General features: G+C 46.2%; 2 protein-coding genes across 9 annotated transcripts in view; one reads left to right on the plus strand and one right to left on the minus strand.

Moving 5' to 3' along the window:
- Positions 1 to 5,532, plus strand: part of CFAP44 (cilia and flagella associated protein 44) — a 129,756-nt gene extending 124,224 nt beyond the window's left edge. Inside the window, exon 35 of the mRNA XM_041757344.1 lies at positions 1,636 to 5,532. Coding sequence (XP_041613278.1) covers positions 1,636 to 1,827 — 192 coding nt within the window. The 3' untranslated portion in view covers positions 1,828 to 5,532. The remainder of the gene's footprint in view (positions 1 to 1,635) is intronic.
- Positions 5,533 to 5,648: 116 nt separating this feature from the next.
- The window catches only part of BOC (BOC cell adhesion associated, oncogene regulated), a 73,582-nt gene continuing 66,191 nt past the window's right edge, over positions 5,649 to 13,039 (minus strand). For 7 of the 8 annotated variants that reach the window (XM_041757414.1, XM_041757389.1, XM_041757408.1 and 4 more), the window contains 8 exons: positions 12,820 to 13,001; positions 12,252 to 12,357; positions 11,574 to 11,696; positions 9,252 to 9,473; positions 8,323 to 8,558; positions 8,056 to 8,135; positions 7,396 to 7,589; positions 5,649 to 6,372 (listed from right to left, as the gene is read on the minus strand). In XM_041757414.1, the coding sequence (XP_041613348.1) occupies positions 6,185 to 6,372; positions 7,396 to 7,589; positions 8,056 to 8,135; positions 8,323 to 8,558; positions 9,252 to 9,473; positions 11,574 to 11,696; positions 12,252 to 12,357; positions 12,820 to 13,001 (1,331 nt within the window). In that variant the 3' untranslated portion in view covers positions 5,649 to 6,184. The remainder of the gene's footprint in view (positions 6,373 to 7,395; positions 7,590 to 8,055; positions 8,136 to 8,322; positions 8,559 to 9,251; positions 9,474 to 11,573; positions 11,697 to 12,251; positions 12,358 to 12,819; positions 13,002 to 13,039) is intronic. The other variant, XM_041757370.1, reaches the window with a different exon arrangement.

The following is a 13,039-nucleotide window of genomic DNA, read 5'->3' on the forward strand; positions in this document are numbered from 1 at the left end:
ATTGTACGCCTTTTGGGTACCACGAATTTACATATGTACTAATCTATGGAGCTTGCCTTAGCCCTGGAGAAGTAAGGTTATTTAGGTACAAATGACACCGACATAATCCCTAAATTTGGTGTCAAAGACCCATTCCTAATATTTATTTCATATGATTTAAATTTTTTTTTTTAAATTTATTTATGATAGTCACAGAGAGAGAGAGAGAGAGAGAGAGGCAGAGACACAGAGACGCAGGCTCCATGCACCGGGAGCCTGATGTGGGATTCGATCCCGGGTCTCCAGGATCACGCCCTGAGCCAAAGGCAGGCGCCAAACCGCTGCGCCACCCAGGGATCCCTATTTCATATGATTTAAAGTGGGTATCCGTAATTGTAGGATCTCATGTTACCTTATTAAAACACTTGTTACTTTTTATGGCTTTTAATTTTTTCTTATATAATATTTATTGAGCCTGACATAATACATAGTATATGGTGGATAACTTATTTCATACAGGTTCACCTGGTTTAAGGTTCACCTCGGTGAGGTGACCTCTAGGAACCTAACACATATTTGACATTTTAAAATATGTCATATTCTTACAATAGTATTTGCAAAAATGCCCATTGTTTTCCTTTTCTTTGTTTTAAGCATCCTAGAAATGGTCTAAATTAAGGGAAAGTTAAGGTGACTTCAAAGTGACTAGCTGGAGCGATGCTATGAGCTGATGCACGGGTTTAGCAACAAGTAGCTAAAAGACCTTTGGAGAGTAACTTAAGTGAGGAAAATGACCCTTATTTGTTTAACAAGAAGTCTGGAGGTAATGACTGATGGTTTGGGGTTTAGTGGGTCTGTAATGCCAGGGCTAGTATCTCTCTGATTCTCTCAGTGATTCTTTGGTGTTTCTTTCAAAGTCACATGATGGCTGCCTCAGGTCTAAGCAGAGCAGATACTATATTGTTATATTCTTCTCTTAAATGTGCGTTCAAAGCTTTTTGAGCCTATACTTATGGTAACATGCTCCAGGAAGGTGCTGGGTAGAGTGGTAAGAGCCACCTATCTCTTAAAGGCACAAGATCTTGCAAGAAAGACCTCAAACAGGCATTTAGGTTGAACTATATATGAAACTGCCTATTTTTTCAACCTAAAAACAAGTCTCAGATATAAACTTAAATGGTTCAATCTCATAATCACAGTGATAATGTGATGGATGTTCTGAAAGACCACAGAACAGGAAATCCTAATCTAGTCCACAGGACAAAGGATGCCTAAATGTGATGTCTGAAGCATGAGCAGGAGTTGGCTGGACAAAGGGACTGGATGAGGAAATAAAGAGATTTCCTTTCTGGAAAACAAAATATGGGCTGCATAGAAAAAGGCGGTACCTTGTCCTTTATGGTTCCAGTGCTGCACCCTCTACAGTAGGAAAGATGGATAGCTAGCTTGATGGGATTTTCATTTTAAGAGCTACTCATTAGGCCAGAGGGGCAACACTTCTAATGGTAGGATTTCAATGGAAGAATTGAAGGCCCCTTAAAATAAGGAGCAAGGGGTGTTTAAGTTGACTGTAAGATAGGCACCCCTAAAGGAAGAATGGGGAATCTTTCACATTCCGAGTGATGCTGAAAGCAGGGAGGTGTTTTCTTTCAACAGGGCAATGCCTTCCAGGGCCCTCGGAAAGCAGACATTGTGGCAAAAGACAAGGTCGCTGAATTGATCCAACTCCAGGCAGAAAGGATTTTGGCCTTAAAGGAAGAGATTGCTCTCTTGCGTAAGAAAGGTGGTCTTATTCTCCCGCCCATTCAGCCTCCACAAGAGAAGGAGATGAACCCCATGGGTCTTTAAGTTTGCTTCTTGCTGAAATCCATCCAAGATTAACGACACACAACTTACCAGTAGTTGTTTCCTTGCCACCTGCAGCAATCCTATTGTCTTAAACTTATTTAAAAGTCTAAGACCAGATCCAGTCATACAGTTTTAATAACTTTTCTCCAATTTGATCATCTTAGAACAGACTCTAACACCCAACATCTATTTCCTCTTGAACTTAACCATTTTAGGTTTGTTTGGAACCCAATGGATTGAGTATGGAGCCTCAGAAGGCCGTATCTCAAAACTGTAAGAAAGCATCTGCAATACATCTTGTTTTAGGAAATATGTCTGTTTATCTGAATTTTTAGCCACCGGGGCGGGGGGGGGGGTGGGGTGGGAATCTGTGAGAAAATTTGCTTTTTTACAGGCCTTGGAAAATAAACTCTCATGTTCAGTGTTCTCTGAGAGAACAAAAAAGCACAAGCTAGTCTGCCAACAGTATCTTAGACTAAGATGCAAATCAGAATTCTGACATTGTTAACTTCACAGAGCAATTACTTGAGGGCTCAGGATGCAGGAAATGTGGAAAGGGCAGTTAGCTTTGGATTGGCAGAAAGCAGACTACCCAGCTTCCTGAATCACCCCTGGCTTCAGCAAAGTCCAGCTATGAATGGAGCAGAGGACTGTGTTTGGCAAAAATGGTCAGCAAGGAGGCTTTTCTCTGAAGGTGTCTGCAGCTCTACCAGTATTCTAAATGTTCCCAGAGTTTCTCATGTCCTATGCATTTTCTTTCGGGGTCTAATGGGAGTCATTCGTTGTTTCTGATACAGATCCAGAAGTATTGACAGGTTATGTCACTCTGAGAGACCGTCCCTAGCAATCACTCTTGATTGTGCATAACATTTTAAACTGATTGTCCTTTTCATTTGGGGGTAACTGGTCATGGGGATTTATTGCTGTACCCATTTAGGAAGGATCTCCCTGATATTTGCATCCCTGTTTGTTAGTAACAGAGCTTAGCACTTTAGATTCAGAGTTCCATAGGTCAATATGAATGAGCTTCTTCACTGAACCGTCCCACAACAGAACCTTGTCCCAGAGAAGGAAAGGTGAGAAAGGCGATATTACATCAATGTAGAAAGTGACCCAGCAACATCAAGTCTTCCGTGACTAGCCTGCTGATGTGTCCCTGCCAGATTAGAAAGGACTTCCTTCCTTTTGAAGATTCTTTCATGTTCCTATTTAAAAGATCTGAATAGTTTGTGCCTGTTAGCTTAAATCTCTGGTGTTGTAGTAGAGGTATGTAGCTTCTCTGCCCTATACTATGTGTGTCCCCCAAGCATTTAAAAAAATGTGGTCGTATTAGCTTTTGAGGGTTACTTATTTATTGCTGCATGAATAGTTATCCCCAAATATTATGCAAAACAACAAGGACTTACCTCACCCAGTTTCTGAGGGTCAGGAATCTGGGAGCAGCTTAACTGCCTGCTTTGGACTCAGAGTCTCATGAGGTTATGGTCAAGCTGTGAGTTGGGGCCACAGCCATGTGCAGCTTGGCTGGCACTGGAAGGGCTACTTCCAGACTCACTCAGTTGGCTGTTTGGCAGGAGGCTTCCGTTCCTTGCTGGCTACCGCAATGAGCAACTGCCTGGATAAAGTGGTTGGTCTCCAGGGAGACACCATTCCCTAGGTGGTAGTGGGAGCCGGAGGAAGTTACGTAATCTTCCTAGGCTTCATTTTATTATCTAACAAATGAAGGATTTGGATAAGCTCTAAATCTCTTTCCCATTCTGAAATTCTGTGAATCCTGGGTAGGATTAGAATCCTGGGTAGGATTCTAATTGCAGCAAGAATGACTGTAGAGTCTATGGAAGGGCCACAGCAAAGATTCTCTGAGTTTTTCAACTTTTTTTTTTTTTTTTCCTGATTGGTTTTACAGTCAGGATATTTTTTCCCCCCAGAATGGAGCTAAGACTAAATTTCCACTTAAGTCCACAATATGCAGGCCTGATAATATATAGTTATATATAGTTAACACTCAAGTTGTTTTTTATTTTGAATTGGACAAGACCTATGGATAGCTTTAGTTTCATTTCTACTTGATTCCAGACTTAAGACTAAGTCTGTAGTTTAGTATCAGCCTTTCCATTCACTCCTGCTCCCCTGATCAAATTATTTTCTGCTTCTAGCTGTGTCTTAGAGAAAGCTGACTTACTTCTGAGAGTGAGGCCAAAATCTGTCTACACTGAGTTACCTCTGGGTCAACTGCTAACATAATTTGGCTATTTTGAACTCTTGTCCACAGTATCATCAAAGCCCAATACTGGAAGAAAAAGCAGCTGTAGAGTGGAGGCCCTTCTGTCACATTTACTCATTGTTGCCAAGTCTGGCTGTCCTGTGGAAAAGTCTTTTGGCGCTGGGCTCTGTACCACCATTGGCACCTGCATACTAGCTCTTACTCTTCTTTCGGTAAATTATACGGCCTTTGCATGGCTGAATCAGGCTTTTAAAAGGCACTGTAATAATCCGAGTCTAAAGAAATATAAAATACAATGAACTCGAGTATGTATTTAGTTTTCTAGGCTAAAATTTAGAGGCCTGATACTTTTCCTCTTTTCCTTCAATTGGCTAAGGTAAATATGCATATTCATCTCACTTAACGTACCTTAGAAGTGATTTTTCTTTCCTAAAAAAATTTTTTTGAGAGCTAAAACCATTCAATATTGTTACGGTTCCAGGGCTGTGCAGAAAGCAATTTTACATATCACTTCCATAAAGTTCACCAAAATTCACTTTGACAACTACCTAGGATTATCAAGGAAGAAAAGACAAGAAAAAATACAATGAAATTTAAAGCCAATGGACTATGAGGTGAGTTACAACGCAGCTCCAAGAGGCCCTGGATTAGCGGAGTTAAGATTGAGAGTAGTTGGCCCTGTCCCACTCCTGAAGTGACTTTTAGGGTCCCCAGTGCAAGGTCGTGCCTGAAGTTACATCTTATTTCTTCTATCATTTCCATGTTCCTTACAGTCCTTCATTTTATTTCTTAAAATATTAAGTACAACTTTTCTGAAGATCATGTCGTACCCCGATGAGAGCTCTTTTTCCAATTTAGCTGTTGGACAGAAAAGTCATGGGATACAAGCTAGGTGCAGGCTCGGTATCTCTTCTGACCAGTAGAGGGTGCACTTGGCCTGGAATCTTGTTTCTCCCACTGGTGACTAGCCTGTAACATCTGCCTCCATGACTCACTTAACCAGACTTGAGAGTCTCCAGGGGCATTCCATCTGTAACTCACCTTTGCTGAAATCTCACAACATATATTTTTCCCTCCTGGGAACAGTCTGAATGTTAGGGCTTTCGTTGCAAAGCTTCAGGCCCCAGCTAGTGCCAGCTGCACATATGAAGGTTGATCCTGTGGTTGTATAGACGTAAGTAAATGTTGATTTTAAACAACTAGTGAGTCAACTCCTCTGGCAGTGCTGATCTATCTTTGGAAAAAAGGAAAGTGAATTTTATCAGGCACTACATGTGCACGTGCAACATAGCATTCAACTAAATGATATTTTGGAGATCTTCCACACATCTCTCTATGACCAAAGCTTTACCTCAAGTCCATTCAGTAAGAGAACTGCGAATCTGCTTCTCCTTGCCTACTTCATGCTGAATCTCTCTTGGCCAAAACGGTTACCAAAATAATACTTAAAGAATTAGACATCTGCTACCTCTTCCTGATCTCAAACTCTTGACAGAACTGAAAAATGTCACAAGGGGAGACTTTCTTCAAAAACTCAAAAAACTGAATCCTAAAACCTATAAAGAGGATGCTGACTCATACATGACTAAGTTGAACGTTACAGGGAAGACTAAACATTTATTTAGAAATTACAGTGTTTGTTTTTACAGAGATAGGTTGCCACAGATTATTGATTCTGGAAGGTTTGTTAATGCTAATAGGACTATACACATCTTAGTCTATTCTCACGGGCATCTTCTGAAAACGTTTCCTGTAGTACCAGGTCTGGCTGTCTTCATGAGTATCTCCAGCCTGAGATCCTGTGGCTTTTCCCTCCTTGTCATCGTAGACAGTGTACCTAAGGCTCGTCCTCTCATCAGCTTCTCTGGGGGCTTTCTGCTGCCTTCTCAGTCTGTTCGGACCCGTCTTTTACTCTTGCCAGGCTGAATCCTGTTATTGTGGCATCTTTGATTTCCCTCTCATACCTCAACTGGGTAGGATTCTCTGTGTCTCTCCAGAATTATAAAAACACATATACATTTATTTACAAGTGCATAAATATATAAATATGACTATTATAGAAAAATAAATACCAATTTTCTCTGTCTCTTTTTAAAAACAATATATAGTCTTTCTGGGATATTGGTTTTCTGCCTACATTGTAGGAGGCGGTGTTTCAAAAGATATATGCACCGGCGGGCTGGGGGAGAGCCGCATCCCAAGTTCCTGCCCTGTGTAGGCCCCTGTGGGGTGCTGGGAACGCCAGTCTCCTCCACCTATTTGGCAGGAGTTAGGACTGTCCACTTCTTCAACTGGTACAAGGCCCAAGCAGCACGGGGGCCCTGAGGAGGAGAAAAGTGGGAAAAATTAAAATCCAGACTAACCAGGAGCCGTTGCTCAGGAGTACTGGGTTAGACTTGCCCTAAAGAAAAGACAGAAACACAGGACTATGGCAAGGGCAGTTTGCTCTGACGTCTCAGAAATATGGGATGGGTCACTAGTACCCATGTCCCACCACAGAGACTCGCAAGCACTAAGCACCGATACCCTAAAGCAGATGAAGTCAGCTGAGCCCTTGAAATGTGGAAGAAAGCCCTGTTATTTCCAGATTTAAACTGCTACTCTACCCTTCCAGTATGATTTCTCTGGGCATCATCATCCCACCTGAGGGAGTCCAGTTTTGATGATGCTGGGGTCTGACTCTAGGAGGCACCTGTCTTAGAATTTTATCTCCCAGAGACAGGGTCTAGGATCTGCATGCGAACGGACACATGCCACAGAAGCTAAGAAGCATTAGCCAAATGTCCGAACCAGCCTGTGCCTCCAATCAAGCATCCACTGATTGATTTCCAAGAGCCTGGCACAAAGGAACACTGTAGGATGGGCAGTGTGCATTGAGGCTCTTGGAGAAAAGGTTCTGTGGAAGCACAGAGTTATGACAATGATGTGAGAACTAGGCTGCTTAATGACTGATATCATCTTCCTAATTAAGAGACAAGACCCAACACAGCAAGGTATTTGGGGTGATTAGAGAATGCCTCTTGGTGTGATGAGAGGCAGCAGGAATCTGTGAATGGTCATGAAATGCTGAGACCAAAAGGTTTGTTTTCTCTGAAATGGGGGTGTGTCCTTTTCTCAGCTATTGAGGACACAGCTTGCCATGCTAGAGTTGGACCCACCCAGATCGCCCCCATGGACCTGCCGGACCAGGTCTCTCATTCCCCCATAGAAAAGCTGTGGATAGCTCTTAACACCACCTTTGAGGAAGGTTACCTCCCCCCTCTCTAGGCTACTGCTGGGTTGTGGACGCCTCCCTCACATCAGCCCCAGTCTGTTCAATTTCCTGCCCTGCCCCTGGCACCAACCTCGGTGAAAGAGAGGGTCCCACGTTGCTTCCAGCCCAGGACTCGGGGGTACATTCCTCATGACTGATTGGCCCGTGGCCGCAGGCTGCTCTTGGAGGTGGTGGCAGTCTTGGTGAGGCTGGAGCAGCTGGTGAGTTGAGTCATCAGGCAGCGTATATAAGAAAGAGCCCTCATCTGGACTGGACTTGGGACCCCTGCAGGCATGAGACCAGATGGAGAAGTGAAGTGGAGGCAGAGTAGGTCTGTATCCCCACTACCCTGGCTGCTTCCCTGTCTCAGGGCATCAGAGCCAGTCAGGGCTCAGATGGGGCAGGGACTGCTCCCCTTTGAACATTTGGTGTCATACCACCACTTCCATGGATAATTCTAGTCTATTTCCTGAATGCATGAAAGGATGTGCAGTCAGGTGTCTAGGAGCCTATGGACAGAACCAGCTGAAAATGGCTGCTCTGGCCTGCTAAGTGAGGAAGGACTTCTAACGGGCCAACCCAGTCCCCAATGCAGAAAGCACATTATAATTGCCAACACACCTCCTAAGGAGGTCCAGTGGAGCAGGTTGTGGGATGTGCCTCTGTGCCTCACCCTGTTCCTCTCAATGACTGAGATTGGGCTTAGGGTAAGCTCTGGAGCAGAAGGCAGGGAGGGGAGAGGCCCAGTTACCTGGTAACCTGGTGACTGGTGTGGTCATATTCAGTGCCAAGAATGGTCTGCTTTAGCAGGCTGCTGGTGTCATCCTGTTGCTCAAGAGAAAGAGTAACAAGTAACTTTCCTGTTCAGTGTTCAACAGAATGAGCTGTTCCCGACTAAGGAAGCCAGACCCAGTAGCCCAGGATTAGAGGCTGGAAGGAAGAAAGCCCCAGGAGGCAGCCCCAGTACTCCCCTGTGCTGGCTCGCACCTATTTGCCCACATTCCCAGGGCTGTGTTACCTGCTGAAGCACCCCTGGGCAGTGTTGCTGAGGTTTCACGCCTGGGTAGCCCATGGCAGCTGCAGGGCAGCCCCTATTCACATGGATCCCATTGGCACAGGCCCGTCTACTGGTGCCACTGAGGTAGGGCTGCCCATTGGCTTGGTGGCCTGGGAGTCCTCCCAGTGGTACCATAGTGTATTGGCAGGAGGAGGACAGAAGGGCACTTCGAGGAAAACCCAGGTCTGTTGTATGTTCTGGAAGGACAGAAGGACACAGGTATGCTCAGGCCCAGGAGGTCCAGGGCAGCCTCCAGTACCATAGAAATCTCAGAAAACTTCTGACACTGCCCCAGGGATAAGAATGTTCTCAGTCACCCATTTCTCCTACCATCTAGACTCTTCTGCAGTGGGGAGAAGGGTGAGGAGATACAGCAGCAGAAGTTTGGGGAAAAGAAGTGGTGAGTCAACAGAAGAAACTATTTAAATGAGGCAAGTTGACGAGATGTGTTGTCGTTTGAAGCAGAGATGAGTGGATAACAGGGAAAGGGAGAAAGCCCAATGCGTCCACAGACCCAGAGAAGTGACAGGGAAGAGGTGGGGTCTATTTTCAACATGAACGTGTGGTCAGAGCAGCAGCTTCAGACATTAAAAGGAGTTGGAGCCAGATAAGTACTGAGTTCCAGAGACGCAGAGGCCAGAACACTCTCCACTGCATACTTTCCATTTGCCAAGATCCATAAACTGGGAGGAAAGGGCCCAGACTTAGAGTATTTTTCTCTCTCTGAGCCCTGTGGGGAACCTGGGAGCTGACGCTCTAGTGAATATGAAGCAGGGCACCTCTGATCCTGCCCTGGGTGAAGGCCTCATTGGCAGGCTGGGAGGCCCCTCATCCCCACTAGGCTCCTTCCCTTCGTGCTGAGGTGGTAGGCGGGGGGGAGGGTCACTCACTTTGCTTAGACCAGGCCCTCCACAAACAGAAGGGGATGAAGGCGACAATGATGAGGACGATAGAGCCCAGGACGACCCCAACAATCAGGTAGGGCAGGTCACTGGAGCGTGCCACCATGGCCCCAGTGCCGACCGGCCGCTCTATGGTTTCAGGGGGTGGCAGCTGAGGTGGGGCCAGAGTTGGGGGTGGGAGACGACCAGGCTGACCAGAAGACTTCCGAGCTGTAATTGTGGACAAAACTCACCTCAGTATCTATTCTTTGACATTTCTCTCACAACAAACAGAAAACACCAACAACAAACCTGATTCCATGGGAGTGGGAAATGGGTTCAAACTCACAAGGCAGAACTCAGTAGTAGATGAGTGTGGTGTCCAAGCTCAGCACGAAGCTGGCCTCGAATGGCAGATTTGGCATGGTCAAAGAGAGCAGAACCTTCTATTTCAAAATACACTCTGAGATGTTTGTGAGTCTAGCACTGGTGTCAGGCTGTGTCTTCTGAGTGGGAAAGGAGAAGGGCTTTTCCCAAAGAAAGCTAGTGAACTTTTGGAAGACAGTCTTTAAAAAAAAAAATGCACGAAACCAGCAAAAGAACTGGGAATGGCAGAGTTTACCCATGGATTTGCTACTCCTGGGAAAATTAAGGGATGCAAAGGACTAGATCTGAGCCTGGCCTTGGGGCAGGAGTGAAGCGGAGGTAGGGGACTCTGGGAGAGGCAGTAATTGCGAGACACCAATTCTGCGACAAGATGGCAAGCTGTCCTCTGGGTCGTGCTATTACCAGGCTGTGTGTGACCTGTTCACTCCTGTTCACAGCTGTCCTCTACCTCCACTCTGACAGCACAGTCGGTGATTTCCCGCTACCTCTCCCAGGGCTGCTGCTTACATTTGTCTGCCTCCTCAGAACTGGGAGGCCTCCTCGTCCCTCTGGGGCCACACTCTCCCTACTCTGTCCTGCGTCCTGATGGCTGCCAAGTGCCTGTGTCCACAGCTCTTCCCCGCTGGGAAACCTGCTTCTCCCTCAGGGTCTCCGGAGACACAGCCCCAGGAAGTCTCTGAGTGGCCTCGCATTGTTCCTTCCTTCCTTCTGGGCTCTGCTGTTCTTCTGGCTCCCCCATTTCAATAAACGGCAACATCATCCATCTGTCCTTTATGCTAGACTCCCTTCCCTCTTCCCCCCGGCCCGATGTGCTAGCAGCCCCTGGTCCACCGACGTTTCCTCGGAAGGGTCTCCAACCTGTCCCTTCTCCTTGCCTGGACTTCACAGCTCCCATGCGCTCCCCCTGCCCATGGCTGCAGAGATTCCTGTGAGCTTCTCAACCTCACGGACACAGGGTCCTCGATGATCCAATGCCCACAGCCCACCCATGCCCTTCCCTGGACATTCCCTTTCTAGAGGCCACATCCTCTAACCACCTGGAGCTATTTGCTGGCTGGCCCTGTCCCCCAGGATGGTCCCTCCTTGGTCCAGCCTAAAGATTCAAGCCTTCCAGACCAGTGTGGAACCTTCATGGTCTCTGCTCTCTGCCCTGGGCACTCGGTGTATCACTTGATAGGGGACTCTGGCTGTGCAGTATTCTCCACTGGACATGACAAAAGAGGGCTGGGGTACACACAGGAGGCACTTAGTATTTGCTGAATAGGTGACTGAAAGCTGCACAAAGCCAGAGAGACAATGTTGCCAATGTCAAGAAAATGCATTATTTTCTCATCTCCCTTACTATTCTTTTGTGATCCTCTCCTGATTAAGTTCTCTGCAACATTCTTATGTTATACATTTTCAGTATTTGCAAAATGGAGATGGTGATATCTATCCACTTGACCAATGTACAAATATTAAGTTACTATGTGAAGATGTTTAACATGTTTTAGTGCAGAGAAGGAATCCGGGCTTGTAGTTGATGCACTGTGCCCAAAGTGTGCTCCACCCCTAACTCGCTAAGTGACCTTCGTGGAGATACATCATTTCCTGATGCTCAGTTCCTTTTCTATCTCTGGTTGGTTTACTGAATTTAACTACAACCTCAATGTAAGTACCAAATGTTACAGGAGCATAGTGTTTATAGAGAGTTCTGACATTAAGAATGGGTTCTAATCCATGAGTTCATCATGTAGGAGTTAACTCCCTAGTTCCTGGAAGCTATCATGATGGCAGCCCTATTCACACTTGAGGCACAGGCAAATGAGCAGAAGATGACAAATGGGTACTTGGAAAATAAGGAGTCTTCATGGGGAAGAGATATCAGCATGCTACATGGAACAGTGACTTTTCCTAGCTGGCTAAAAATAGCAAGAGGAAAGCAGAGAACCTAAAGACAATCACCTTTGGTTTCACAGATCATCACGTTGCTGAACTCACTCTCCCCTCCCTCATTGAAGCACTGCATCTTAATGTCATAGGAGGTCTCTGGCTGCAGGTGACTGATGGAGTGCCAGTATCTATCCCCTGGAAGAGACAGCAAGGAAGTCACATATAGGAATATGCATCTGGTCTGCCTGGAACCTTCCCAGTCAGCCTTGGACAGGGGTGTGTGTCCAGGCTGGTGCCAGGAATGCAACAGGATGCCCTGGGCTGGAGAAGCACTGGAGGAAATGTTCTAAGTGCCGCCCAAATTCCTGTTGTCCCATCTCCATGGGAAAGAAGCATGTGGACTTATGATCTCGATGACCCCAACTGTAGCATGTGTCAATGATATGTGCACAGATGCTTTATGTCACGCCAGCCCAGGTTTTATTTTTTATATTTTTTATATTTTTAAAAGATTTTATTTATTCATGAGAGACACACAGAGGCAGAGACACAGGCAGAGGGAGAAGCAGGCTCCATGCAGGGAGCCTGAGGCGGAACTTGATCCCAGGACCCCGGGATCATGCTCTAAGCTGAAGGCAGATGTTCAACCACTGAGCCACCCAGTGTCTCCAGCCCAGGTTTTATACTTTCACCAACACCTAGACCCCCATTGTTAACAGAGAAAACCGTATCACCCAAAGTGCTTCTTACCTTCCACCATATCCTTCTTGTAGTCACTATCATTGTCACTGTCCGTGGGTCGATAATAGATATAAAAGCCATGGATAGGGGTGTTGTTGTTACTTGCTGGGATATACTATAGGGAATGGAGAAGCAGCAAGTTGACAATGGAGTAGAGAAATCATGTGAGCAGAACCACTGGTGGACAGAAATTTGACCCCATCTTAGAGTATAAAAATTCACAGAGGGAGCCTGACAAATATTTCTGACAAGATCTCCAAGGCTTTCTCGGGGAAGGCTGTGAAGATCACTTGTTATTTAGCCTAAAAGTCCCCCAGCTCTTAGAGACTAGAAACAGTTCTCCAAAGATGTAAGTCCCCTCTGAACCTGCCTGGGTACTATAAGGATGAGTCTCTTGGCTCAATTCCCAGGTATGGGGGTTGGGTCGGGGGGCAGAGCAGGGGGTGACCACTTAAGGGAAAGGGTCTTAGAAGGGAGAACAGAAAAGTGATTCCTTCCTGCCTGCTGCAGCAGCCAGCCTCTATGATCTCGAAGCTCAGCCCCACCTCCCCGTTGCACTCTATGCGAGGCCACTTACCATCCACTTGAGCATGATGGTAGTCTCGTTGACAGCATCAGTGAAGGTGATGTAAGGGCCTGCCACAGGCCTCTCGTACACACGGCCACTATAGCTTGACACCACATATGGCCGGGAGGGGGCACTGGGCTCACTTTCCCCCAGCATGTTCAGAGCCCTGACCCGGAATTTATAGGAGGTGCCTGGTAAGGAAAACTCACTTGAACCCAGGAGCTGGAAA

Source organism: Vulpes lagopus, chromosome 1 (assembly GCF_018345385.1).
Source record: "Vulpes lagopus strain Blue_001 chromosome 1, ASM1834538v1, whole genome shotgun sequence".
Classification (NCBI taxonomy): Eukaryota; Metazoa; Chordata; class Mammalia; order Carnivora; family Canidae; genus Vulpes; species Vulpes lagopus.